The sequence below is a fragment of the Diospyros lotus genome, chromosome 11, assembly GCF_014633365.1.
Source record: "Diospyros lotus cultivar Yz01 chromosome 11, ASM1463336v1, whole genome shotgun sequence".
In the NCBI taxonomy this organism is placed as follows: domain Eukaryota; kingdom Viridiplantae; phylum Streptophyta; class Magnoliopsida; order Ericales; family Ebenaceae; genus Diospyros; species Diospyros lotus.
Genome location: NC_068348.1, coordinates 7516622 through 7542965, shown reverse-complemented (window position 1 = coordinate 7542965; position 26344 = coordinate 7516622). Strand labels below are relative to the sequence as shown.

Sequence of the window (26344 nt, the reverse complement as noted above, 5' to 3'; positions counted from 1 at the left end):
GTATCTATGAATGATTGTCCAAATTGTGTTACTGGTAAAAGGGTTTTGGTAAAAATCCAGTCTAAAGGGCATCTTGGTTTTGCTTGCATATGAAATTAGTTAATGAGAACCCTGGATGCTTACACAGCAGGGATCTATGGGCCATGGTACCATGTATTTGTTTTCTGTGAGAGGTTGTAGTGTCATCTCAACTTTTGATTATCTGTTTAACACACTCCTAATTAGGGCACAGTCTAACAAACGTGCATGTTCAACTGTTGCATGAACTATAAGTTTTTACTGATTGACTATTAAAAGAAAAAAAATCCATTTACATGTTTACATGAATGCGTGACCGGTCACATGCTAACATGATTTCTGAAATCTGCATTAACTGATGTATCGAGTTATATGTACACTGCAATTATCCTTCACATGTTTCTTGTGACCTTATTTATTTTATTTTATTTTTTTGTGTTTTCTCCAAGTGGTCATGGCATACTTTTGTTACTTGCAGGTCCCTTGGGGCTCATATCATTGTATTTAACATTTTTCAAGTTCTTAGGTGTTGGGTTCAATTCTCCAGGTTCACTGGTCCAATAGCTTTTACTTAGTTATTCACCGTGGAGATGTTAGCTTAACAGTTTTAGTTTAGTTTTTCTTTAGCTGCACAAGCACATATGTTGAATTCATAACTCAGTTTCATTTCGTTATTAATTGGGAATAAGACATGCATACACTCTTAATGTTCAAATTTTAAATGATTTTTCCCTCATGGGGTAATTTAACTATAAATAATGAGCATTAGTTAAATGAATATTCTTTTTTACTGTTAAATTGGTGTACTCTCAAGGCTTGTTGATCTCAGGGGTTATGGTCAGCCTAGCATTGGGATAAATGCCATCGCCTGGTTTGTGACGCCTAGATTTGTCATCTTATGCACATTTTAATTGGATACGTGATTCTAGCAAATTTGCTTGTTTGGCTTTTAGTGTGTGTTTCTGAGGGATAATTCACATAAACATATGGCATTCTCATGTAGTTGTCTCCTGCAGTTCTGTTATCTGTTTGAATGGCCAACAGAGTTCAAATTCCAACAAGAAACTCTGCACTCATTGCTATGATTGCCGATGAGGTAATAATCTTGAGCTCGTTATGATTGCTTTAATAGTGGAACCACCCAGTATATAAAATGATGTAGGACAGACCTGGTATTCTGAGAATACCTACTTTTTAGAGGCTTATTTAGGATTAAAAGGCTAGATAATATTGTTGAAAAGGCTAGTGTTTAGATATATTATTAGGTGCGAAGCCTAGAAGGCTGAAAACAGGTCTGGAAGCAAGGTTATGAAAATAATAATCTGAAATTGAAGAGTAGGGAAGATAGGAAGAAAATAACTCCTAGGCATCACACCTAGGAGAATTGATTCTGAGAGACTATAAAGTTAGATTTACTGAAGATAAAATGGGAGAAAAATGATTCAAATGGTCTAATCATACATGAAAGACCAATGGTTGACCCAAAAGGAAGGAAAGGTGATGTATCCTGAAGTGTAATGGAAAGGTATAGGCAAGGATGAAATTAGCTTGAGCTGAAACAGTAAATATATGATATATTTTGATTTAAACTAAGGGACTTATTAAAGCAAAATGATGAAAGTCAATCTATTTGGCTGACTCCAAACAGTGGGGTATGAGGTTTGCTTGAGTTGAGTTGAGCTCAAGCAAAGTTCAGTTGATCAATTTAGTGTTTAGTGATACCCTCGTTTTCTCTTGGTTACTCCTTTCCGAGTAACATGTTATGCACATGTAGTTTGTGAGTCGACAATAGGAGGAAATATTATGTACTTTAGATGCAACATTAATCATATGGCTTGGTTTATGTTCTTTGTTGATCCTTATTTCATTCTAGTTTTGTAATCAGTGTTTAAGATGTCTGCTAAGTTTCTTTTGTTCTTCTGTAACTTGTCTGATGTATAACTAATCTGATTTTTAGGACACAGTAACTGGATTTCTATTAGCTGGAGTTGGCAATGTGGACTTGCGAAGGAAGACAAATTACCTTATTGTGGACTCAAGTATGCCTATGAGATCCAAATGTTGTGAATTCTCTTGCATGCTAGGCATGATGAATAGGATCTCTGTGATTAACCATTAGTTATGGGGGAAGTTTCTCCATTATATTTCAATTGTATTTTTTTTTATTTTCTTCCACATCTAAATTGAAAATTACCCATTCTTTTGATACTTTGCGAGTCTAAACACCACAAAGAGTAAACATCCCAAGAATAATTGACTGGCTCATGATCTTTTCACATTTCCTGGTTGTTCCTGGGAGATCACACCAAAACAAATGGCTAAGCTTAGCAATTTACGATCCTATAAATTGGGAAAAAAACTGTCTAAAATGCAGCTGGTTTGTCAGCAAACCCTATTCAGACTGTTAAAAGATGTCAATTACTTTGGTCCTTTATGCTGCAGATGTTTTTCCCAGCAGCCATAACGTTGTCCCTTTAGAATGGAACTAAAAGAGGGAAAAGAAAAAAAGGGACATCCAAATTGTTTTTTCAAACTGTTGAGAAGAAAAGAAGAAAATTTGAACATGACAACGCCATGGACTTGGAACCAACTTTTACAAGAAGCCTGATTCTTGTTTTCGTTTTTTCTCATTTTCAGAAACAACGATGAAACAAATTGAGGATGCATTCAGAGAGTTCACAACAAGAGAGGACATTGCAGTAGTGTTAATCAGTCAATACGTAAGTGATTACCTCTCTCATTATTTTTTGGTTGGTCCATTATGCTTCTCATTGGTTATGTATATGATAATTTTTGAATTGGTTAAATTGGTGCAAGTCTATGCGACATCTTATATATATCTCAAGCACCTCATGAATGTCTTTCCTCCTGTCTAATTATGTGGAGAAATTTTGAAATTTTAAGCATGCATGTTTTACAAATTCTGGCATGTTAATATCACTAGACATTTGGCAATGGATCCTTTCTTGCACTTGGCAAATGCCGGTTAACTTTTCTAGAGGAGGATATTATGAAGATACTTGATTGCCAAACAGCCATTGATCTGAATGAAGCAGCTGTTATGTAAGATTGGTAGGATTGACTACTGGAGTTGCTTGCCAAAATAGGTAGTCTGATCTGGCCATGCTATGTGGAACAGAAACCCTGAAGATGAGTGAGCGTAAGGTGAGAGTTTTTCAAGAAGTACTGTTCAGGTCGTGGCCTTAGTGTTACGAGTTGTAAGATCATCTGTTTAACCGGCGGTCTTGTCATATTCTCAGGAGCCATCAATTACCTAGGAACATCTCTGAAAGAGAATAAGAATTAGCTAGGCGTTTACAAAAATGAAAGTAAGTAATAATAAGAATAAGAATTAGCTTGACATCGGAATTCTATTGAGCTCATGCGAGTCCGGTGAGAATTAATGAATATGAAATATGAGCAAGTAAGAGTTTTGTATAAAATTATACATAAAATACTAATTGCCTAAAAACCCCAAACCCTAAAGAGTTGCATGCTAGTGTATGAACACAATTTTTCATTACAAAAAATGTATTGGCGAAGTTTGGAATTAATTATTATATGTCCTTGTGTTCATGATTATTGGAGACAAGCTGGTGCCTCAAAGCTCTTGGTCCATGTTGTATAACATGGGGATTGTAGTCATCAGGGATGGGGTGGGATTTTTGGGCTGCGCCTCCTGTTAAGTTGGCCCCTAAGCCTTTTCACTTCTATTGTTCAGGTTGCAAACATGATAAGGTTCTTAGTAGATGGCTACAACAAACCGATTCCAGCAATTTTGGAGATCCCATCAAAGGACCATCCTTACGATCCCACACACGATTCGGTACTTTCACGAGTGAAGTACCTCTTCTCAGCTGAGTCAGTGGCGTCTGGGAGGCGTTAACTTTCCACCGTCAGCTGTTGAAGAGTTGTGTCCTGAACCATTTGAAGTAGTAGTTTGCGCTGGAGTTGTTTCTTGTCTTAAGATTGTTATATATATATATTCTTTTCTATGCACAATAAGCAATGTTTATGGAAAGTAAACAGAGACCGAAGGAAAGGTCATATCTGCGTTTTCCATTATTCATTTGAAAGCAGCCAAGAGAGGGCTATTTCTGTTGATTGCTACTGTCACTCTTTTATGTATTCAGCATTCCCAGTTATTTATTATCTGTTTATTTTGTTTTATTAAAAAAATTAGTGCATTTGATAGTGTTTTTATCATCAACAAATATTACCTTTCGATAGAATTTTGCTCATTTCTTACCAAGAACATGAAAATCTAAAAAATGAGTTGATGAAAGGTGTGTGTGTGTGTGTGTGTAGATATAGCCGATCTGGATAGAATTAAGAATAAAATTTAAAGGTAATAATGATATTTTAGCATTTTGGTTCTTCTGATCTTGTTGGAATAAAAACAAGCAGGTAAATGCTCTTCTTTGCGCGCTGGTGACAGCTTACTTGAAGATGATGGTGTTATCAAGTTTAAATCCGGAATTGAAGTGAATTACTTGCATGGATAGATTGCAATCTCTAAGAATATTAGAAAATATACTGTTAGAATTGAATTTTAAGTATAATAATTGATTGATTGCAGTTTATGTTACAAATAAAATAAAATTTTGAAACGGCGCTGGCGGGGGATTTGTATTCTTCTGAGGAGGGTAGTAATGATATTAGGCATTTCGGTTCTTCTTCTGTTCTTATCTTTCTATTAGTCTGTTGAATTTTTGCATGTTAATTGGCGACTTGAATGGATCTATTTATTCAGTCCTATTCTTCTTCTTATTATTATTGGTTGAGTTGTTTTCTGATGCTTGATATAATCTTGGCTGACGGGGTTATACTGTTTCTTCATGGGAAACACAATGGAAATTATTAATGTGAATTTACTTGCACTGTTATGTTTGGAACTCAATCCAATCATTTCCAGTTGCCAAAGCCTCCACAATATATCTGGCGGTAAAGAGGTGGGCGTCTCATCAATCGTCCTACTTCCCACATTAAAATATCACGAGCCATCCTTGCTAATGTAGGAAATTTAGCACTGTTGATCTCCCGCCAATGAAGGATTTTAAAATTCTCTCTACCTGGAAATACTAACTCCTACAAATACTGGTTCAGCTCAGAATTTTGAGTCTCGTGAATACTAGAGGCCTGATCTTATCAAGAACAGAGGAAGAAAACCTGGAAAAAAAATATTCTGTCTTATTCCCAAAGCTGTCTTGCAGCAAGCTTAAATACAATAGGAATGAATATATGAAAAGACGAAAATAATCCTGCTTACTCTAACTGTACAATGGAAAGAAATACAGAAAAAAACAACCAACAATATATTAATATCAACATTTGTTAGTCTCCCTCAAGATGGACCATGGATGTCAAGTATGGCCATATTGGAAAACAAGGATGAAAGCTAGGTTGCTCGCAGGGGCTTAGTGAGCACATCAACTAGCTAGTGCTAAGAGCAAATATGGAGCAACCGAATAAATCCAATAACGATTTTCTCACGAACAAAATGACAATCCAACTCAATGTGTTTTGTACATTCATGAAATACCAGATTGGTGGCAATATGAACTGTTGCTTGGTTATCATAAAAGAGGAGAGCAGGGATGGAAGCCTTGATTTGAAATTCTGATAGCAACTGGGTGAGCCAGGTAAGCTCACTGGTAGTCATGGTAAGAGCCTTGTATTTAGCTTTAGCTGAATAACGGGAAATAGTGTTCTGTTTCTTAGCCTTCCAAGAAACCAAAGAGTCACCAAGGAAGATACAGAAACGAGTAGTAGACTTTCTTGAGTCTAAACAAGATCTCCAATCAGCATCAAAGAAGGCCCGTAGCTAAAGAGAAGAAGAAGTAGAAAAAAACAAATCTTGACCGAGAGTGCCTTTAAGATATTGGAGAAGGTGATGAGCAGCATCTAAATGAGGCTGAGACACAAATTGACTCAGCTTGTGTACAACAAATATAATATCAGGCTGAGAAACTGTGAGATACAATAATCGACCAACAAGTCTTCTATATAAGGATGGATCTGCCAATAACTCTCCCTTAAAGGAACAAAGTTTGGAATTAGGGATCATAGGCAAAGATGATGGCTTATAGGCTAGAAAACTAGTGTCCTCAAGAAGTTGGAGAGTAATGCCTATGTGAGAAAAATATACCAAAAGAAGATTGAGCAATTTCCAGCCTAAGGAAATATTTTAATTGGCTAAGATCTTTCAACTGAAACTGACTATGAAGAAAACCCTTGAGAGAATTAATAACTCTAACATTAGGACCAGTAATGATTATGTCATCTACATATACAAGGAGGGCCACAAAGGAACTACCGGTACCTTTAGTAAAAAGAGAATAATCAGATTGATATTGATGAAATCCATTCTAAACAAGAACACTAGAGAATTTTGAGAACCATTGTAACGCCCCACTTTTCCAAATACGCAATGATATTAAATATAAGCTAACATCATCTACGGGCGTCATGGAAACCCTTACCAACGGAAGCATTGGATCGAACCTGCAAGCTTAATCAAAGCTTAATAAAGGGGTTTTCACTAGATTTCATTTCCAAGTACAAGAAATGTAAAAGACTCTCAATACTCCAGAAGGACACAACCTATTAATGTAGTACAACTGTAGGGCATCCTTTTATTACAAACTTTGAGTACCCTAGCTGCTATTCACAATATATTACTTTGATTACAAGGGTACATAATAAAACCAAAACCCCAAAGCTAGTGAAGCTCTACCTCTTTGCCTACGCTTTGATCTTGCAACCTAAAACACTTGATACCTCTGACAAAGCTGGGATGATGAATGCCCTAGGGGTAAGAAACACCCGAGTTAGATAATTATATCTAAGTGAGTGGTACAGGGAAAGAAACTATGCATGCAAGAGCAATATGCAGTTATGCCAGGAAACAAGCAGAAATAAGTATAAATCTTCCAAGACCATATCAAAATAAAACCTCCCCGAGTCACAATCATCCCTTCCAGCACTTGTGTCAAACCTCACAGCCTCACTTCTAGGCTAAGCCCCACCTCTAGGCATGTGATTGTGGTCCAATCCCTCAACCCCACCTTTAGGCATGTGATCGTGGTCCAATCCCTCAGCCCCACCTCTAGGCACGGGATTACAAGCCACTATTATGCCCGTCGGCACTTGTGTGAAACATCTCAGCCCCACCTGTAGGCACGTGATCATGGTCCAATCCCTCAGCCTCACCTCTAGGCACGGCCCCACCTCTAGGCATGAGATTGCTTTCCGATCATCGTGACGTTTCACAACCAAGCTGCCAACCATCATATACAAGTTCCCGATCCACCAATAGCAACTATCACTAAATAACATGTTGAAGACAAAGCAGAAGGAATATATACAAACTAAGAAATATCAAGTAGGCACGGCCTCACCTGTAGGCACGGTGCACAAACCAAGGAAAATATGATATGCAACCCACAAGCTACGAGCAAGAGTAGTTATGCTTAATCCCATCGATGAATCATAACAACAAACTCCGTAATGCAAGTAAAATAGGAAAGAAATGCCCAGAAGCAAAGAAACATGACATGTAAGCAACAATCATCCACAAGTGGAAACCAAGAGTGATCAAGAGGAAGCATGCACAAGAACCACTCACAAATGAAATCAGGAATGATCAAGAGGAAGCATGCACAAGAACCACTCACAGATGAAACCAAGAATGATCAAAAACTAAGAATGATCAAGAAGAAGCATGCACAAGAACCACTTACAAATGAAATCAGGAACGATCAAGAGGAAGCATGCACAAGAACCACTCACAGATGAAACCAAGAATGGTCAAGAGGAAGCATGCACAAGAACCACTCACAAATGAAATCAGGAACGATAAAGAGGAAGCATGCACAAGAACCACTCACCTTGACCGTTTCCCCTTCGATAGCACGGTTTTACAGCTCGATTTTGAGCACTAGGGGTTGTTCTGTAGAAATCATGCATTTCGGTGAACCAAATCTTAAATATTTCTACATGGGTATTGTAGATAATTAAATTAGGAAAACAACGGTGAAAATTTGAGGACAAACGGAGCTCGGACGCGCCCTCGGAAGGGTGGCCACGCGCTTCCTCCTTCATTGTTTTTGATTTTGCAACCTAAGATTAAAACAACTATATCTTGCTCATTTTAACTCCGATTCCCTCTCCGTTTGAACCTACGAACTCCTCTTTTCGTGCTCTACGATCATACGGAAAGAAATTTGGCTTACCTCTTCGAATTCCCTTTTATTTTGGCAGTTTTCCAGCCAAGTCTCTCTTTCCTTTCTTCTTTGCTTTTTCTTTGATTTTTCTTGCACTTGCTTTCTTTCCTTTCTCCTTAACTTCTCGTGGCCTTAATTCCTTCCCTTTATATTGCCTTTAAATGCCCAAATCCTCAAGATTTTACTTGGCCTCCAAGTTGCTCATTTTCTACCAAAGTAATAATTACACATTTGAAATTTTTGCAATCTTCTCAAGCAAGCTTCCACTTCCTCCAATCCTAGGCTTCCAACTACACTTCCAAGATAAAGCTTATCATCTTCTTCCCTTGCAAGCTAAATCCTATCCAATCCTAATCTTCCAACTTTAGACTTTAGGATAAAAATCAATCATTCCAATTTTTGATTTTGATTTCATCTTCTTCTTCAAGCCTTTACTTCCTTCCAATCAATCTCCCCTTCACGTGGCTTTCATGATAAGAACACTCAAAGACCCTTATCTCCTCTCTTCCAAGCCATTCATAGCCTTCCAACTCATGCCACTTAAGACTTTTGGGGTAAAAATCCATCATTACAACCTTTGAATATTTCCTACTTTGATTCTATCTTCCAAAGCAACCTTCTCCTTTCTTCCAATCTTAAACCTCCAAATACTTCTTCACATGGCTTTAGGATAAGCTCAATTATCCTATTCTTTTGCAAGCCAATGTAAACCTTCCAAGTTTCATTACTTTTGACTTTAAGGGTGAAAGTAATTATTTTCATCATAACCTTTAGGACTTTTAGGGATAATCCTCCAATCCAACTCAAGACTTCTTGCATAAGCATTTATCATTGCAAATATTTCTATTGTTGGAGACAAGTTATCATTTCTTACCAATTATGATATTTGCATTTAGGTCCTAAACCATTTTTAATTTACACTTAAATTCAAAACTTTCATTTAAAATAATTTATTGCATAATCCAACTTTTACATTAAATTTAGGAGTATTACATCCTCCCCCCCTTAAAATAAATTTCATCTCCGAAATTTCCTTCATAACTCACTTAGAATCTATTTTCCCAAACAAATTCCTCAATATCATGGTGTTTTCATAGTACACTCTCTAAGAAATATTATTTTACTCCTCAAAACTCACTTTGAGGTCGATGATTTATTTGACTTGGCCGCCTCGACCAATGTGGTTTGCCTTAACTCTTGGCCTAAGGCGCATATTTTTAACTCAAAAATCAAAATGTTTTGTCCGAAAAGCAGTTTCAAGGTTTTCGACCATTTCCCAATTATCAACTCATAACCATACCTTCGAGTCTTCTAGAATAGCTTTCCAGATCTGTTCATCAGATGAGAGTGAATCGCTAGGCTAACGACGTAAATAGATGTTTCATCAGGAATCGCATCCAATGCCACAGGCTAAAAAGCCTCCACCAGTCCCCACTCTCGGGTCAATAGAACAGGCTCATTCCTGCATTAGCCACCACATTCACCTAGAACAGGCTATTAGAGCAGCCCTGTTAGCCACCACGTTCATCTTCCTGAGATGGTACTGGATCACACAACCATAACCCTTCAAAACTCTATCCATCGTCGTCATCCTGCATTCGAATCCCTCTGAAAAAACAGGCTCCTCAAGCAATCATGAAGACCTCGAACTTTTCATATAGATAGCACTGCTAAAGCATTCCCACTATTACATCAACATCTGTGCTAGGCTAGATCAAATCAGAGCCAACTGCTCACAATTGTTGGGGTGTATAATAATTCGTACACTAAACCGAATGTCAGGTCAGTAACCAGAATAAATCTCCCTTCCCAACGCCAAATCCGGGGAACACACATGTCCCCATGCTTGCTATCCTGGGAAACACACTTTCCCAAGCAAGCCCATACTACACACATGCCTACACTGGGAAGCATTCCGCCCATGGTTATGGCCTACCTCGACCCATGTATGCAATCACAGTTCCACCACCCCTTTCCCAAACCTCCAAATTCCCAAGCCCACTTAGCACACAATGCAGTAGTCATGACTTTTGGTACCCTCGCTGACTTACTTTCAAACTCATAAGGGTTGGCCAACTCAAATGGCATTATCAAAATTCATAATGTCCACCATAGGTCTCCCGAAAAGGACAGCCTAAACCTTTTGGACAATCCCGGGCTAGCAGTCACCTTTTTCCTCAAGTATAACATTCTTTGGCCTCTCGTTTGGCCCCCAACCAAGTTTCCAAACTTGCAAGATTTTTCAAAATAAAATAACTGGGATAATTACCTTTTGGTTTGAAGTTTCCTTCCTCAGATTCCCAGGCCATGTCTTGTCCCAAGCCTCGGGCACTTCTTGCTTGGAACAATCATACTCAAAATCGTATGATCAATACTTAAATCCCATTAGTAAAATAATTCCAAAAACATTTATAACCAACTAATCATTGGTAAACCATAAATTAATCACCCTACTATTCCCAAAAGTTCAGGTTATTACAACTTACCCTTGAAACCTTTCCCATGTCCCATAATCGTCTTGCAACTCTATTATTCTTACTCGACAATCAATCTTGGCATCAGGGACACTACCCTTTGACTTAAGGTTTCTTCCTTGAGTTCCCAAGTTGTGTATTTTCCCAAATTTTTGAGAACATTAAGTTTTGCCATCAATCCAACAAATTCCAAATATCCATATTTGCAATATGTAGTAGGATTTTCACGAACTAGGTACTTACCAAACCTTTATCAGGTTTGTAACCTCAATCCAAACAATTTCCTGAGCACTTGCTACCTAAAGTCTTCAAAATTTTGAAGCCATCAGATACCTACAAAACATTTCCAACGAACTGTGAATCAAACGTCCTCAAAGTCTAGTTAGTCTCCCCAATGGTCTCCAACTATCCACAATCAACTGGTAAATCGTAGCCCAAGAACCATAGGATTTCGAGGATTCTTCGCAAGTCTATTTGATTGTCAATCATAGGTTATCATCACCCAAATATCCTCAAGATTGATATAAGAATTACTAGACTTACCTCAAGTCCGTAATCATTGGTCCCGAATTCCAGAATTCCTAGAATCCTCCAGATTCTAGATTTATCAAGTTCCTGCAAAATAGTCGTTACACAGGATTCTAACGAATCACATATATATGTATCTCCAAGACTCAATAGGTCCCCCAAATACTTATTATCAAAACTCCTGGAAGCAATAGAAACAGTGGAGCATTCTCCAATGGTCATTGCCAAACTCTTGCAACATATAATCATTAATATGAGATTCTAGCAAACCATAAAAATGTCTCCCAATTCCTCATCTCCTCAAGGTTCTCATTACCAGTTAGCTCAAAATGGTTTGGGTCCTATGTGGTTGCCTAAGGCATAACCTATCCACATATCCCATTCCACAGATCGTACCTAGACTTTAGATTATCACGTGTCTCCTTTACGCGTACTATTTCAATCACATCATCATAATCATATAACGACCATCCATCTTTGATCTTTCGCCTAACCCAATCACTTAACAAGGTTAGTATCCTCAAATCACTTAACATTTAAGAAAACCTCAAATGAAGCCTTATCCAATTTTTTTCCTAAAATCCAATGAGTCACCCAAAATAATAGCAAAAATGGTTTAATCCATCACACAATTAGAGTACTTACTTGTATCACACCCCCAACTTACATACTCATTAGATTCTGCCAACGACCGTCTATACCTCTCAAATGGTTCCATGACCTACCCTGTCATCAAAGTTCAAAGATTAATAACATCAAGTATATACCATAACATTTCATACCACCGTTTCATCTTCCAAGATCCTCAAAGGTAAGCCATGTAACTCAACCTATTACCAAGGAATCCCAAAGATTAGTATCACTCGGTAACTATCATATCTCCTGCCGTTGCTTATCCCATAAAGCAACAACCCATCACACCCATTAAATCTTCAAATTAGCATAAGGTCCCATGGACCAATATTAACAAATCTCCCAAAGCACAAATAATTAGACCATCAGATAAAATAAGATACTTACTTACATTTCATTCTAACTTACTCACCGAGTTACCTCGATCAACGTGTAACCTATCTTGTTATCAAAACTCAAGATTAGTAAAACCAACATAACACCAAGCATACCTCAAGATACCACATACCACTTTTGTGATTACCAAGAATATCCTCTAGTAACACGTAACCTATCCTGCCATCAAGGCTCCTCAACAGTTAGTAACATTTGTCAACATCATAATCATCATATACTATCCGTTTCTGTTATACATAGACCATTTTCATATGTGTACTTACACATAATCCTCAGTCTTGTAAAAATAGAAATAACAATCATTTTTCGGGTTCATCTACGAGTCCCATCATGCCCTCTGGCCAAAGTATCCACAATATTGGACATATCAATCTAGATCAAGACCATACTCAATATTAAACCCAAACCTGAATCCAACCCATTTTGTACATACGTTCCTTGGTTTAACAGTTTCCGACCTATGTGATGAATGCTTATGCAAGAAGTCTTAAGTTGGATTGGAGGATTATCCCTAAAAGTCCTAAAGGTTGTGATGAAAATAATTACTTCACCCTTAAAGTCAAAAGTAATGAAACTTGGAAGGTTTACATTGGCTTGCAAAAGAAGAGGATAATGGAGCTTATCCTAAAGCCACGTGAAGGAGTATTTGAAGGTTTAAGATTGGTAGAAAGGAGAAGCTTGCTTTGGAAGATAGAATCAAAGTAGAAAATATTCAAAGGTTGTAATGATGGATTTTTACCCCAAAAGTCTTAAGTGGCATGAGTTGGAAGCCTAGATGTAATACCCCAAAATTTAATGTAAAGGTTGGATGATGCAATGAAATGTTTAAAATGGAAGTTTGGAATTAAAGTGTGAACATGAATGGTTCTAGGACCGAAATGCAAATACCACAACTTGTAAAAGGGATAGCTTGTTCCCAACAAAAGGAATAATGATTCCTTATCCTAGAAGCCATGTGTTGGAGAGATAGGATTGGTTTAAGAATTTTCTCTAAAGTCTTTGAAGTAATGATTGATTCTTCCCCCAAAAGTCTTAAGTGGCATGAGTTGGAAGGCTATGAATGGCTTGAAAGAGAAGAGATAAGGGTCTTTGAGTGTTCTTATCATGAAAGCCACGTGAAAGGGAGATTTGATCGGAAGGAAGTAAAGGCTTGAAGGAGAAGATGAAATCAAAATCAAAGATTGCAATGATCGATTTTTATCCTAAAGTCTAAAGTTGGAAGATTAGGATTGACTAAGAGTTGCTTGCAAGGAAAGAAGATGATAAGGCTTATCTTGGAAGTGTAGTTGGAAGCCTAGGATTGGAAGAAGTGGAAGCTTGCTTGAGAAGATTGCAAAAATTTCAAATGTGTAATTATTACTTGGGTGGAAAATGAGCAACTTGGAGGCCAAGTAAAATCTTGAGGATTTGGGCATTTAAAGGCTATATAAAGGGAAGGAATTAAGGCCACGAGAAGCTAAGGAAAAAAGAAAGAAAGAAAGTGCAAGGAAAAAGCAAAGAAGAAATGAAAGAGAGATCTGGCTGGAAAACTGCCAAAGAAGGGAATTCGAAGAGGTAAGCCAAATTTCTTTCTGTAGGATCGTAGAGCATTAAAAGAGGAGTTCGTAGGTTCAAACGGAGAGCGAATCGGATAAAAAATGAGCAAGATATAGCTGTTTTAATCTTAGGTTGCAAAATTCGAAACAAGGAAGGGGGAAGTGCGTGGCCAACCTTCTAGGGGCGCGTGAGGGCACGTCCGGGCTCCTTTTGTCCTCAAATTTTCACTGTTGTTCTCCTAATTTAATTATCTACAATCCCCATGTAGAAATATTTATGGTTTGGTTCACCGAAATGCGTGATTTCTGCAGAATAACCCCTAGTGCTCGAAATCGGGCTGTAAACAGTGCTATTGAAGGGTAAACCTATCAAGGTGAGTGGTTCCTGTGCATGCTTCCTCTGGATCAATCATGATTTCATTTGTGAGTGGTCCTTGTGTATGCTTCCTCTTAATCAATCATGATTTCATTTGTGAGTGGTTCTTGTGCATGCTTCCTCTTGATCATTCTTGGTTTCATTTGTGAGAGGTTCTTATGCATGCTCCTTGATTCCTATTGATCACTCTTGGTTTCCACTTGTGGATGGTTGTTGCTTACGTCTCATGTTTTCTTACTTTCGAGCATTTCTTTCCTAATTTGCTTGCATCACAAAGTTGGTTGTTGTGGTTCATCGATGGGATTAAACATGACTACTCTTGCACGTAGCTTGTGGTTTTCATAACATATTTTCCTTGGTTTGTGCACCGTGCCTACCTGATATTCTTTAGTTTGTACATATTCTTCCTGCTTTATCATAGATCTTGTCATTTGGTGGCTATGGCTAGTTGGTCTCTTGTCGTGTGTGAACTACCATGGGGGCCTGTGTAAGGGGGCTACCTCGAGCTTGTGTAAAGGGGTCGAAGGGTTCATACATGGCAAATAAGGAGGATATCTCGTGCCTGTGTAAGGGGGCCAAGAGGTTATATCTTATGTGTTTGTTGCGTTTTAGCAAATCTTACCTATTGCACATACATCTCGGTATTTGTATTTGTGGCTACTTGTTGGGGTATCACAGGGGATCTCGTGCTCTTGCGGTGAGCTGTGATCTTGGGAAATTTTGTTCTTATTTCTACATGTCTCTTAGCAAAACTGCATATTACTCTTGTATGCATAGTTTTTTTCTTACCACTCACTTAGATGTATTAATCTAACTCGGGTGTTTCTTACCCCTGGGACATTCATCGTCCCAGCTTTATCAGAAATATCAAGTGTTTAGGTTCTAGGTCAAAGCGTGGGCAAGGAGGTGGAGCTTCGCTAGCTTTGGGATTTTGATTTCGCTATGTACCCTTGTAACCTAAGTAATGTATTGTGAATAGCAGATAGGGTACTCAAGGTTGTAAGAAGTGTGTGTATGTGGGTGTCCTACAACTGTACCTATAGTGGTGTGTTGTGTTTTTGGCGTATTGGAAGCCATGTGCATTTATTACTCTTGTAAATGAAATCTAGTGGAAACCCTTTCATTTAGCTTTGATTAAGCTTGCAGGTTCTCATCCTTGCGAGTCTTAGTAAGTACAATAGAACTATTATATGTATTTAAGCAAGTCATGACATAACATAACATATCATATGGAGACACGGGAGGTTCCACCAACTACGGGAGAACGAACCCTCGTGCGTAGCGCTACCGAGCTCCGGTCCCGAAACTTGCGTGAACATAACATAACATGAGAGACCACATAACATAATTCATGGGCATGCTTAAACATCATAAATAGTTCATAATGTACTTACCTCAACCTGGTTGGACAAGATTTGAATGTTTAAGGCTTCACACCTTATTATATGTGCACAACTATTTTGTTACATCCTTATTATATATGCACAACTATTTTGTTAAACACTACCACCTATGTCATCCAAGTTTGCTATACTTTCCGTCGTACAATCCAAAATTCCCCCAAGTAAGGGGTAAGTGTTACGCCTATCCTACCATCATTAATATATTATAGCATATCCGATTAGTCATCTATTTTACATATCTACAATCTCATAAAATTGTTCTAATCCCTAGTAGACTACTCTTCCTCAGATTCAGATGTAGAGGGAGGCGTGAGTTCCCTCTCTTAAGGAAAATCCACAAGATCATTCGCCTCTATTGGCATATTTTCAATCCCTTGATTCTGCTCCACCTCACGCAAATGGTCCGCAAAGGTTTCGAGGTTCAAGTAGATGGCTTGCTCTAAAAGCCCATGTGCCAGTCCCTGCATAGCTGGGGTCAATATAGATACTAAGTAACCTATCTGGAGCTCTACTATGTATGGGAGCGCCGGGCCTGGTGGAACTTCCTGTATAATTGAAATAATTAAGTCAAGAAAAGTTCCTAAAGCACCAGCAGGCTGCATGACCTATCCTTGAAGTATTGTAGTCCACCATCCTGTGATAGCCTTCTGGCGTACGTCATTAGAATCCATATCTTGTTACACACCAAAAACCTCAATATCAGTCAATCATACCTTACCTAAAATCGTAATAAACCTCGCCCTGATACCACTGTAACGCCTCCTCGTCTCAAATAATATGATAGGTTTACACCTAGTTGTCCAAGAGGCGTTAGGAAACCCTAGTAGCGAAAACAATGGATCGAACGTGCTGAAATATTTGTAGGGTTCCCATGCAAGCTAAATACGCACAAACCTTTCGTTAAGACAAAATATGAGTCTAGCATAACAAAAGAAGTACAATCTTTGAATAAGTACATCGCTTCTGAAATAAAATTACATAAAATGACAAAAAGGAACTTAAACATCCATAGACTCTTTTCCATTTGCCTCCCTTGCTTCCTTAGTCCCTGGCACACCAAACATTTCTGGAACGCAGAACGTTCCAGGGGCATCAACCCAAGTCAGATTACAAGAATCCAAATGAGATGGTTTCAGAAGAGAATAGCTCATGTATGAAAATACAAGTATTCAAAAATGAAACCCCCTTTGTGGAAGCCATGCTAGGGTGTTGCAATCATTCCTGCGCACGCCATGCTCACCTCAAACACACATATGTGTCTCCGCGAGTCACTCATGGCGGCCACTAGCTTGCCACAAACAACCACATGCCATGAAGTGATGAAACAAGTAAAATTTCTTGCCAAACAAAGGAACTAAGTGAGCATGTCCACATATAACACAAATGAATCAAGGGTGATCAATATGAAGCACAAATATTGCAAGAAACCACTCACTCTTGCTGTATTTTTTGTCGGTCCACCATTTTTACGAAATTAAGCCCTTTTAAGCTACAGTTACATACAGTTCGGGTCACCAAATTAAAATATTTTTACATAGGATTGTAGGAAATCATTTAAGGAGCAAACCATAAAAATTTCAGAGCAAGAGGTATAGCCACGCGCCTTCACGCGCCACCAGAAGGGTGGCCACGCGCCCTCACGCGCAGCTGCGGCTGGCGCGTGCGTTACACACGCCGAGCCCCTGGTTCTTACGGATTCTATTTTCGATGTTTAAAACGGCCATAACTTCTTCATTTTAACTCTGATTCGACCTCCGTTTGATACCAACTGTAAATGTCATGTATGAAAATAAAGGATATATTAGCAGCGAAAACAATGGATCGAATCTGCCAAAATATTTGTAGGGTTCCCATGAGAGCCAAATATGCACAAACCTTTCCTTAAGATAACATATAAGTCCAGCATAACAAAAGAAGTACAGTCTTTGAGTAGTTACAACATTTATGAAATTAGGTTACATATAATGATAAAAAGTATTTAAATGTCCACATATTTTTTTCCATGTGCCTCGCTCGCCTCCTTAGTCCCTGGCACATCAAACATACCTAGAACGCAGAACGTTCCAGGGGTATCAACCCAAGTCAGATTACAAGAATCCAAGTGAGATGTTCTCAAGAAATGAATAGCTCATGTATGAAAATGCAAGTATGCAAAAATAAAACCCCCTTTGTGGAAGCTATGCCAGGGTGTTGCAATCACCCCCGCGCACGCCATGCTCACCTCAAAACACACATACGTGACTCCATGAGTCACTCACAACGGCCACTAGCTTGCCACAAACAACCATATGCCATGAAGTGATGAAATAAGTAAAATTTCATGCCAAACTAAGGAAATAAGTGAGCATGTCCACATATAACACAAATGAATCAAAGGATGATCAATATGAAGTGCAAAAGATGTAGAGAACCACTCATTCTTGTTGTATTTCTTGTCGGTCAACCGTTTTTACGAAATTAAGCCCTTTTAAGCTGCAGTTACATACAGTTCGGGTCACCAAACTAAAATATTTTTACATAGAATTGTAAGAAATCATTTAAGGAGCAAACCATAAAAATTTCAGAGCAAGAGGCATAGCCATGCGCCCTCACGCGCAGCTGCGGCAGGCGCGTGTGTTACACGCGTCGAGCCCCTGGTTCTTACGGATTCTATTTTTGATGTTTAAAATGGCCATGACTTCTTCATTTTAACTCTGATTCGACTTCCGTTTTAACCTACGGACTCCTCTTTCAGAGTACTATGACCCTAAGGAAAGAAAAGCGGCTTACCTTTTTGGTTTCTCCTCCGTTTTTGGTGTTTCTTCAATCTGGTTTCCCTGTTTGGCTTCTTTTGCTTTCTTTCTTTGAATTCTTCTTCCCTTTGCTTTTTTTCTCTCTCACTTTTACTCTACATGGCCCTCCTTCTTACCCTTTTTATAGTCCTTTATCCCCAAGCTTCAAGATTGCTCTTATCTTCTTAGGTTGACTATTTTCTACCCTAGTAATGATGGCTAACTTTGAAAATTTTACCATTTGATTCTTTCTTCTTTTGAAAGCTTTTATTTTTCCAATCTCATTCCTCCATTTACCCTTTACGTGGCTTGCAAAACAACCCTTCTTATCTTCATCTTTTAGAGAACCAATAGAATTCTTCCAGATCTTTCTTACGTTGAATTTAGGGTGTAAGTAATTAATGCTTTAAGACTTTTAGGTTAACCTTCCAATCCCATTTCTCTAACACAAAGCTTCTTCAATAAGCATTTATAATTACAATTATTCCTATTGTTGGAGAAATTATCATTTCATATTTGCATTCAGGTCCTTAAAGCCATTTCCTTTTGCACTTAAATCCAAGACTTTCATTAAAACACACTTTATTACATCATCCATCCTTTACATTTAAATTTTTGGGTATTACATCCTCCCCCCCTTAAAATAAATTTTGTCCCCGAAATTTCTTTAAGTCTCCATAAAATCAAATAGGTTTGGATAGTTTTGCTGAATCTCTTCTCCCTTTCCCAAGTAGCTTCCTCAACGTTATGATGTCTCCACAAGACTTTCACTAGCGGTATTGTCTTGTTCCTTAGCAGTTGTTCCTTTGTATCCAAAATTTCGACTGGTTCTTCAAGATAGGTTAAATCTTCTCGTAGCTCGATAACCTCGATTGGAATCTTCTGAGTAGGGTCAGGCTTGTGCTTCCGAAGTCGAGAGACATGTAAAACATTATGTATGTTGGACATTGTCGGAGGTAATGCTAGACGGTAAGCTACTACCCCGACTCGCTCCAAGATCTCATATGGTTCAATGTATCTAGGGCTCAACTTTCCTTTCTTCTTTCCTTGGGATATTACTTGAGAAGGTATGACCTTCAAATATACTTTATCGCCTGGTTGAAACTCTAAGTCCCTTCTCCGATGGTTCGCATAAGACTGTTGTCTACTTTGAGCCATTCTGATCCGTTCTCAGATTATCTTGATTTTCTCATTTGTCCGTTGCACAATTTCAGATCCTGTTATTTGTCCTTCTCCTACTTCCGTCCAGCATAGAGGAGTTCTACATTTTCGACCGTAGAGTGCCATGGAAAAGAGTCTGTGGATGTTTAAGTTTCTTTTTGTCATTTTAATGTAATTTTGTTTTAGAAGCGATGTACTTCTTCAAAGATTGTACTTCTTTTGTTATGCTAGACTCATATTTTGTCTTAACAAAAGGTTTGTGCGTATTTAGCTTGAATGGGAACTCTACAAATATTTCGGCAGGTTCGATCCATTGTTTTCGCTACTAGGGTTTCCTAATGCCTCTTGGATAACTAGGTGTAAACCTACAGTATTATTTGAGACGAGGAGGCGTTACAGTGGTATCAGAGTGAGATTTATTATGATTTTGGGTAAGGTATGATTGACTGATATTGAGGTTTTTGATGTGTAACAGAATATGGATCCTAATACCATACGCCAGAGGGCTATCACAGGATGGTGGACTACAATACTTCAAGGACAGGTCATGCAGCCTGCTGGTGCTTTAGGAACTTTTCTTGACTTAGTTGTTCCAGTTATATAGGAAGTTCTACCAGGCCTGGCGCTCCCATACATAGTAGAGCTCCAGATAGGTTATTTAGTATCTATACTGACCCCAGCTATGCAGGGACTGGCACATGGACTTTTAGAGCAAGCCATCTACCCGAATCTCGAGACCTTTGCGGACCATTTGAGTGAGGCGGAGCAGAATCAAGGGATTGAAGATATGCCGATAGAGGCGAATGATCTTGTGGATTTTCCTGAAGAAAGAGAACTCATGCCTCCCTCTACATCTGAATCTGAGGAAGAGTAGTCTATTAGGGATTAGAACAATTTTGTGGGATTGTAGATATGTAAAATAGAGGACTAATCGGATATGCTGTAATATATTAATGATAGTAGGATAGGCGTAACACTTACCCCTTACTTGGGGGAATTTTGGATTATACGACGGAAAGTATAGCAAACTTGGATGACATAGGTGGTAGTGTTTAAGAAAATAATTGTGCATATATAATAAGGATGTAATGAGTTGGTAGTGATATAAAATATGGTGGTCTAATACAAAGTATAATAGTACTGTGTAAATGGACATGCACAGAGTATGTAGACATTTGGGATTTTGGACAAAGATTAGATGGAAGAAAATGGGTGTTAAGAAGGATAGAATTTGAGATCCTTGGAAGATGCAAGTATTTAAGGACCTAAGGAAAGGTAGTTTGTGAGGAGCGGTTGATCTAACCCTAGGGGTGGTATTATTTTCTTCGAGGATTTTAGTAGCTTCAATTATGATCTGTATAAGACAAGTTTAGTTACTATGTTGTATGGGTTCAAATATGTGATTCTTAAATATTGTTCTTATAAACTTTGTGGATATTTCAGATGGTGAACACTCGTCGATCCCAAACTCTTAGACGAAGGGGTGGCAACTAGGAAGAGGAGACACAACGTCCCTAGGAAGAGGGAGTAGACTTGTCTCAAGAAAATTCTTCTCAAGTTAGAAGTCAAGGGAGTGGGGATTGTATAGATTGGGTGGAGCGAGTTTTGGAACACATGGTCACATATATGCAAGGGACTCAGCCAACGGGTCAAAGTATTCCTCAGGCCCCAGATGTCGTCGACCGATTCCAACAATTAAGTCCCCCTATTTTTCGAGGAAGGGCAAGCGCTGACTCGAGCGAAAGTGAATATTGGATAGAGCCACTCAAAAAGATTTTTAATTTTATTGGGTGTGGAGAAGGGGAGAAAGTAGTTTGTGCCACTTTCATGCTTCGAGATGAGGCGGACCATTGGTGGCGAACGATGCAAAGGACTTTGCCTGGCCCTATGAGACAAGGTATGCCAGTTGTCACATGGACTCAGTTTAAGGAATTATTTTACACTAAGTATTTCCCTTTATGCAAAAAGTTGGAAAGAGACGAGAATTTATGAATTTGAAACAAACTGGGGATATGTCAGTCGCCTAGTATGAAGATAGTTTTTCTCGGTTAATTAAATACATGCCTGTTTATAATTTGGATGAAGAGGCAAAATCTCAGAAATTTCTTGGTGGGTTAAGACTTGAGATACAGCTGGCATTGTGTTCCTTAGGGGGTCGTACTTATTCAGAGGTTGTTATGCAAGATTTAACTGTTGAAAGTAACCTTATTCGAATGAATGCTTTAAAGACAGAAGTGCCGGAACCCGAGGACAAGAACGCGAGAAGGAAGCAGCACTTAGGAGTCCGAGGAGGAAACTTTAAGCCTAAGAGTAGGTGTCCCAAGTGTCAGAAGTTCCATCCTGGAAGGGCGTGCCAAAGCCGGACTCTAGGATGCTATTCTTGTGGAAGGAGTGACTCGCGGAGTCACATATGCGTGTTTGAGATGAGCATGGCATGCGCGGGGGTGATTGCAACACCCTAACATGGCTTCCACAAAGGGGGTTTCATTTTTGCATACTTGCATTTTCATACATGAGTGGTTTCTTGCATCATTTGTGCTTCATATTGATCATTGCTTGAACCATTTGTGTTGAATGTGGACTTACTCACTTGCTCTCTTTGATTATCATGTTACTTTACTTATTTCATCACTTCATGGCATGTGGTTGTTTGTGACAAGCTAGTGGCTGCCATGAGTGACTCGCGGAGTCACATATGCGTGTTTGAGATGAGCATGGCGTGCGCGGGGGTGATTGCAACACCCTAGCATGGCTTCCACAAAGGGGGTTTCATTTTTACATACTTGCATTTTCATACATGAGCTATTCTCTTCTTGAAACCATCTCACTTGGATTCTTGTAATCTGACTTGGGTTGATGCCCCTGGAATGTTCTGCGTTCCAGGAATGTTTGTTGTGCCAGGGACTAAGGAAGCGAGGGAGGCAAATGGAAAAGAGTCTGTGGATGTTTAAGTTCCTTTTTGTCATTTTAATGTAATTTTGTTTTAGAAGCAATGTACTTTTTCAAAGATTGTACTTCTTTTGTTATGCTAGACTCATATTTTGTCTTAACGAAATGTTTGTGCGTATTTAGCTTGCATGGGAACCCTACAAATATTTTGGCAGGTTCGATCCATTGTTTTCGTTGCTAGGGTTTCCTAACGCCATTTGGACAACTAGGTGTAAACCTACCGTATTATTTGAGACGAGGAGGTGTTACATTAGAGATGGCAAACGGGTCGGGCCAGCCCGACCCGGCCCGCCACCAAGTGGCCTGCGAGCCAAGTGGGCCGGGCCAAATCGGCCCGCTTAAAAACGGGCTAGCAGATTGCTGGCCCTAGCCCGGCCCTACACGGGCCCGCCCAATTTTTTTTTTTGATACCATTTTTGGCCCAGAGGCAGGCGGCGTGAGCGAGAGAGGGCGAGGGGAGAGACTAAGAGCGAGGGGCGTGGGCGACAGAGGGCGAGAACGAGGGGCGCCGGCGAGGGCGAGACAGAGGGCGAGGGAAGGCGAGAGCGAGGGGCGCGGGCGAGAGGAGGGGCGCGGGCGCGGGCGAGGGCAAGGGGAGGGCGAGGGCGAGGGCAAGGGCGAGTGAGGGCGAGAGCGAGGGGCGCGGGCGAGGGCGAGACAGAGGGCGAGCGAGGGGCGAGGGCGAGACGAGGGTGAGGGCGAGGGCGAGACAGAGGGCGAGACGAGGGTGAGGGCGAGGGCGACAGAGGGTGAGGGTGAGGGTGAGAGGTGAGGTTGAGGGGGGCGGGGGGAGGGGGGTTTGTGGCCGATTAGCGGGCCAGCCCGGCCCGCCACCATTTGGCCTGCCGGGCCCAGCGGGCCGGGCCAAATCGGCCCGACCTTAAATGGGCTAGCAAAATGCTGGCCCTAGCCCGGTCCCGGGCCGGGCCCATTTTGCCATCTCTATGTTACATAAAGATGGAAAGCTGTACTAAAACTCAATTTGATGCCCATAGCACGGTGTAAGCTCTTCCAAAAGTTCGATGTAAACCCAGGGTCCTTATCGGATATAATGGATACTGGGACACCATGCAATCTTACTATTTCTTTGACATACAGTCGTGTAAATTGGTCTATTGTAAATGTGATTCGAATAGGTAAGAAATGAGTAGATTTGGTAAGTCGATCCACGATCACCCAAATAGCCTCATGGTCTGTTATTGATCTTGGGAAACCTACAATAAAATCCATTGTCACATGTTCCCATTTCCATTCTGGAACCTCTAGTGATTGCAGCAACCCTGACTGTCGCTGGTGCTCAGCTGTCACTTGCTGACATACCAGACTCTTCTCAACAAATTTAGCTATGTCCTCCTTTATATTTCTCTACTAAAATATTACCTTTTAATCATGATACATCTTTGTACTTCTAGGATGTACCAAGTAGGGAGTGGAGTGGGCTTTCTCTAGAATTTCCTGCTTTAGTTCCTCAAAATTTAGCACACAGATGCGCCCCTTGGTATTGAAGTGTGTTGTCGTTAGCTACTGTGAAATCCTTCTGCTTCTCTGTATCAATTTTAGATTTGATATACTCAAAATATTGATCTCCTTTCTGGTGGCTCTTAATTCGATCACGAAGGGTCAGACGGACGGATAGAGCTACCATTTGAGCGTTAGAACTAGATGTTGTAGCAACTATCTTGAGCCTTAACTTCTCAAATTCTTTCCACAAAGGTTTTTGTGTTGTCAAGGTTGCTACTTGGCCCATTTTCTTTCTACTCAAGGCATCAGCTACCACATTTGCCTTACCCGGGTGGTAATGAATTTCGTAGTCATAATTCTTTACCAATTCCATTGAAACACAATCCTCTATGAAAGTATAAGCATGAGAAACACTATGCCATCCATGCAGAGTATACATCAGATCATTCCCTGTGATGGCTAATACTTGAGAACTCACGAGGTATACACCAGATCATTCCCCAAAGTCTCAAAGAACACTCGTGGAGTATACACCAGATCATTCCCCATCGAGCCTGAACAATTGTTAATACTTGAGAACTCACGAGGTATACACCAGGTCATTCTCCAGAGTCTCAAAGAACACTCGTGGAGTATACACCAGATCATTCCCTATCGAGCCTGAACAATTGTTAATACATGAGAACTCACGAGGTATACACCAGATCATTCCTCGGAGTCTTAAAGAACACTAGGTCAGATGAATCCTTTCCTTAATAACTCTTCTAATTGAGTTTTCAACTCTTGCAACTCTTTTAGTGCCATCCTATAAGGACCTTTAGAAATTGGTGCAGAAACAGTAACTAGATCAATAATGAACTCTACTTTTCGTTTTAGTGGCATCTTGATCAGATGATCAGGGAATACTTCTGGAAAATCCTTGACTACCTTAACATCATTTACTTCCAATTTGTCACCTCCCTCCGCTACTACTAACATTAAGAATCCAATACAGCCTTCTAACCATAGTAGCTTCTTAGCCTTTATTGTTGAAATGACACAAAGGGGTGTTCCATTTCTACCACAGTATGGTGAAGTTCTAGTCCTTCAGGACTCCTACAAACTATATCCCTCTCAGAGCACAACATGGTCGCATGATATTTGGAAAGCCAGTCCATACCCAAAATCACCTTAAACTCCTTCATATTTAAGTCATATAGGGGTTGCTTCTAGAAACTGCCTGCCAATCTCTACATTAACTGATTTGTGCTTACTGTTCCTCCTGAGGGCATAACTATTTCTAAGGGAGTGCTTGCATGTTCCACATATGTGCTAAGTTTACTTTCAAAATTTAAAGATACGAAAGAATGTGTGGAACCTGAATCAAATAAAGTATAAGCAGACCTTCTAGAGATGAGGACATTACCGGCCAACACGTGAGGATCCTAATCCTTCTCTTGACTTGAGCAAGTTCTAGGTCATGTGTAGGATAGTTTTGCTCATAAGGCTTCAACTGCCTTAATGCATATGCAACTACCTTACCTTTTTGCATCAATTCGCATCCAATTCCTTGTTTGGACGCATCACTATAAATAACAAAACCTCCTGACCCTTCAGGAATAGTTAATACTGGCGCGTTGACCAGCCTCTTCTTTAATTCTTCAAAACTAGTTTCACATTTCTCTATCCATTCAAACTTAGTACCTTTGCGAGTCAGCTGTGTCAAAGGCCCTGCCAATTTGGAGAACCCTTCGATGAACCTCCTATAGTATCCAGCTAAACCCAAAAAGCTGCGAACCTCATTTACATTGGTTGGTCTTGACCAATTTAATACCGCTTCTACTTTGCTGGGGTCCACTTCTATTCCTTGAGCTGTGACAACATGTCCAAGGAATACCACCCGCTCCAACCAAAACTCGCATTTCTTGAATTTTGCAAATAACTTCTTTTCCTTCAAGATCCCTAAAACAACCCTCAAATGTTTTTCATGCTCTTCTTCACTTCGAGAATACACCAATATATCATCGATAAAGACAATGACAAATTTATCCAAGTACTCATAGAAAACTCGATTCATTAAGTCCATAAAAACTCCAGGCGCATTAGTCAAGCCAAAGGGCATGACTAAAAACTCATAATGACCATACCGAGTTCTGAAAGCTGTCTTCGAGATGTCACTAGATTTGATCCTCAACTGGTGATATCCTGACCTTAGATCAATCTTTGAGAATACTCGTGCACCTTGTAACTGATCAAACAAGTCCTCGATCCTGGGAAGAGGATACTTGTTCTTAATACTAATCTTATTCAATTCCCGGTAATCGATGCACATCCTCATTGATCCATCTTTCTTCTTGACGAATAATACTGGTGCTCCCCAGGGGGATACACTTGGTCGAATAAATCCTTTCCCCAAAAGTTCCTCTAACTGGGTT

General features: G+C 39.6%; 1 protein-coding gene across 6 annotated transcripts in view; it reads left to right on the top strand.

The window, feature by feature from the left end:
• LOC127813018 (V-type proton ATPase subunit F-like) overlaps positions 1 to 22552 on the top strand; it is a 30284-nt gene extending 7732 nt beyond the window's left edge. For 2 of the 6 annotated variants that reach the window (XM_052353681.1, XM_052353685.1), the window contains 4 exons: positions 1035 to 1114; positions 1976 to 2057; positions 2656 to 2738; positions 3740 to 4205. In XM_052353681.1, coding sequence (XP_052209641.1) covers positions 1052 to 1114; positions 1976 to 2057; positions 2656 to 2738; positions 3740 to 3904 — 393 coding nt within the window. In that variant the 5' untranslated portion in view covers positions 1035 to 1051 and the 3' untranslated portion in view covers positions 3905 to 4205. Of the gene's footprint in view, positions 1 to 496; positions 1115 to 1975; positions 2058 to 2655; positions 2739 to 3739; positions 4206 to 22403 lie in introns of those variants that run through there. The other 4 variants (XM_052353684.1, XM_052353682.1, XM_052353687.1 and 1 more) reach the window with 4 other exon arrangements.
• Positions 22553 to 26344: the final 3792 nt, after the last annotated feature.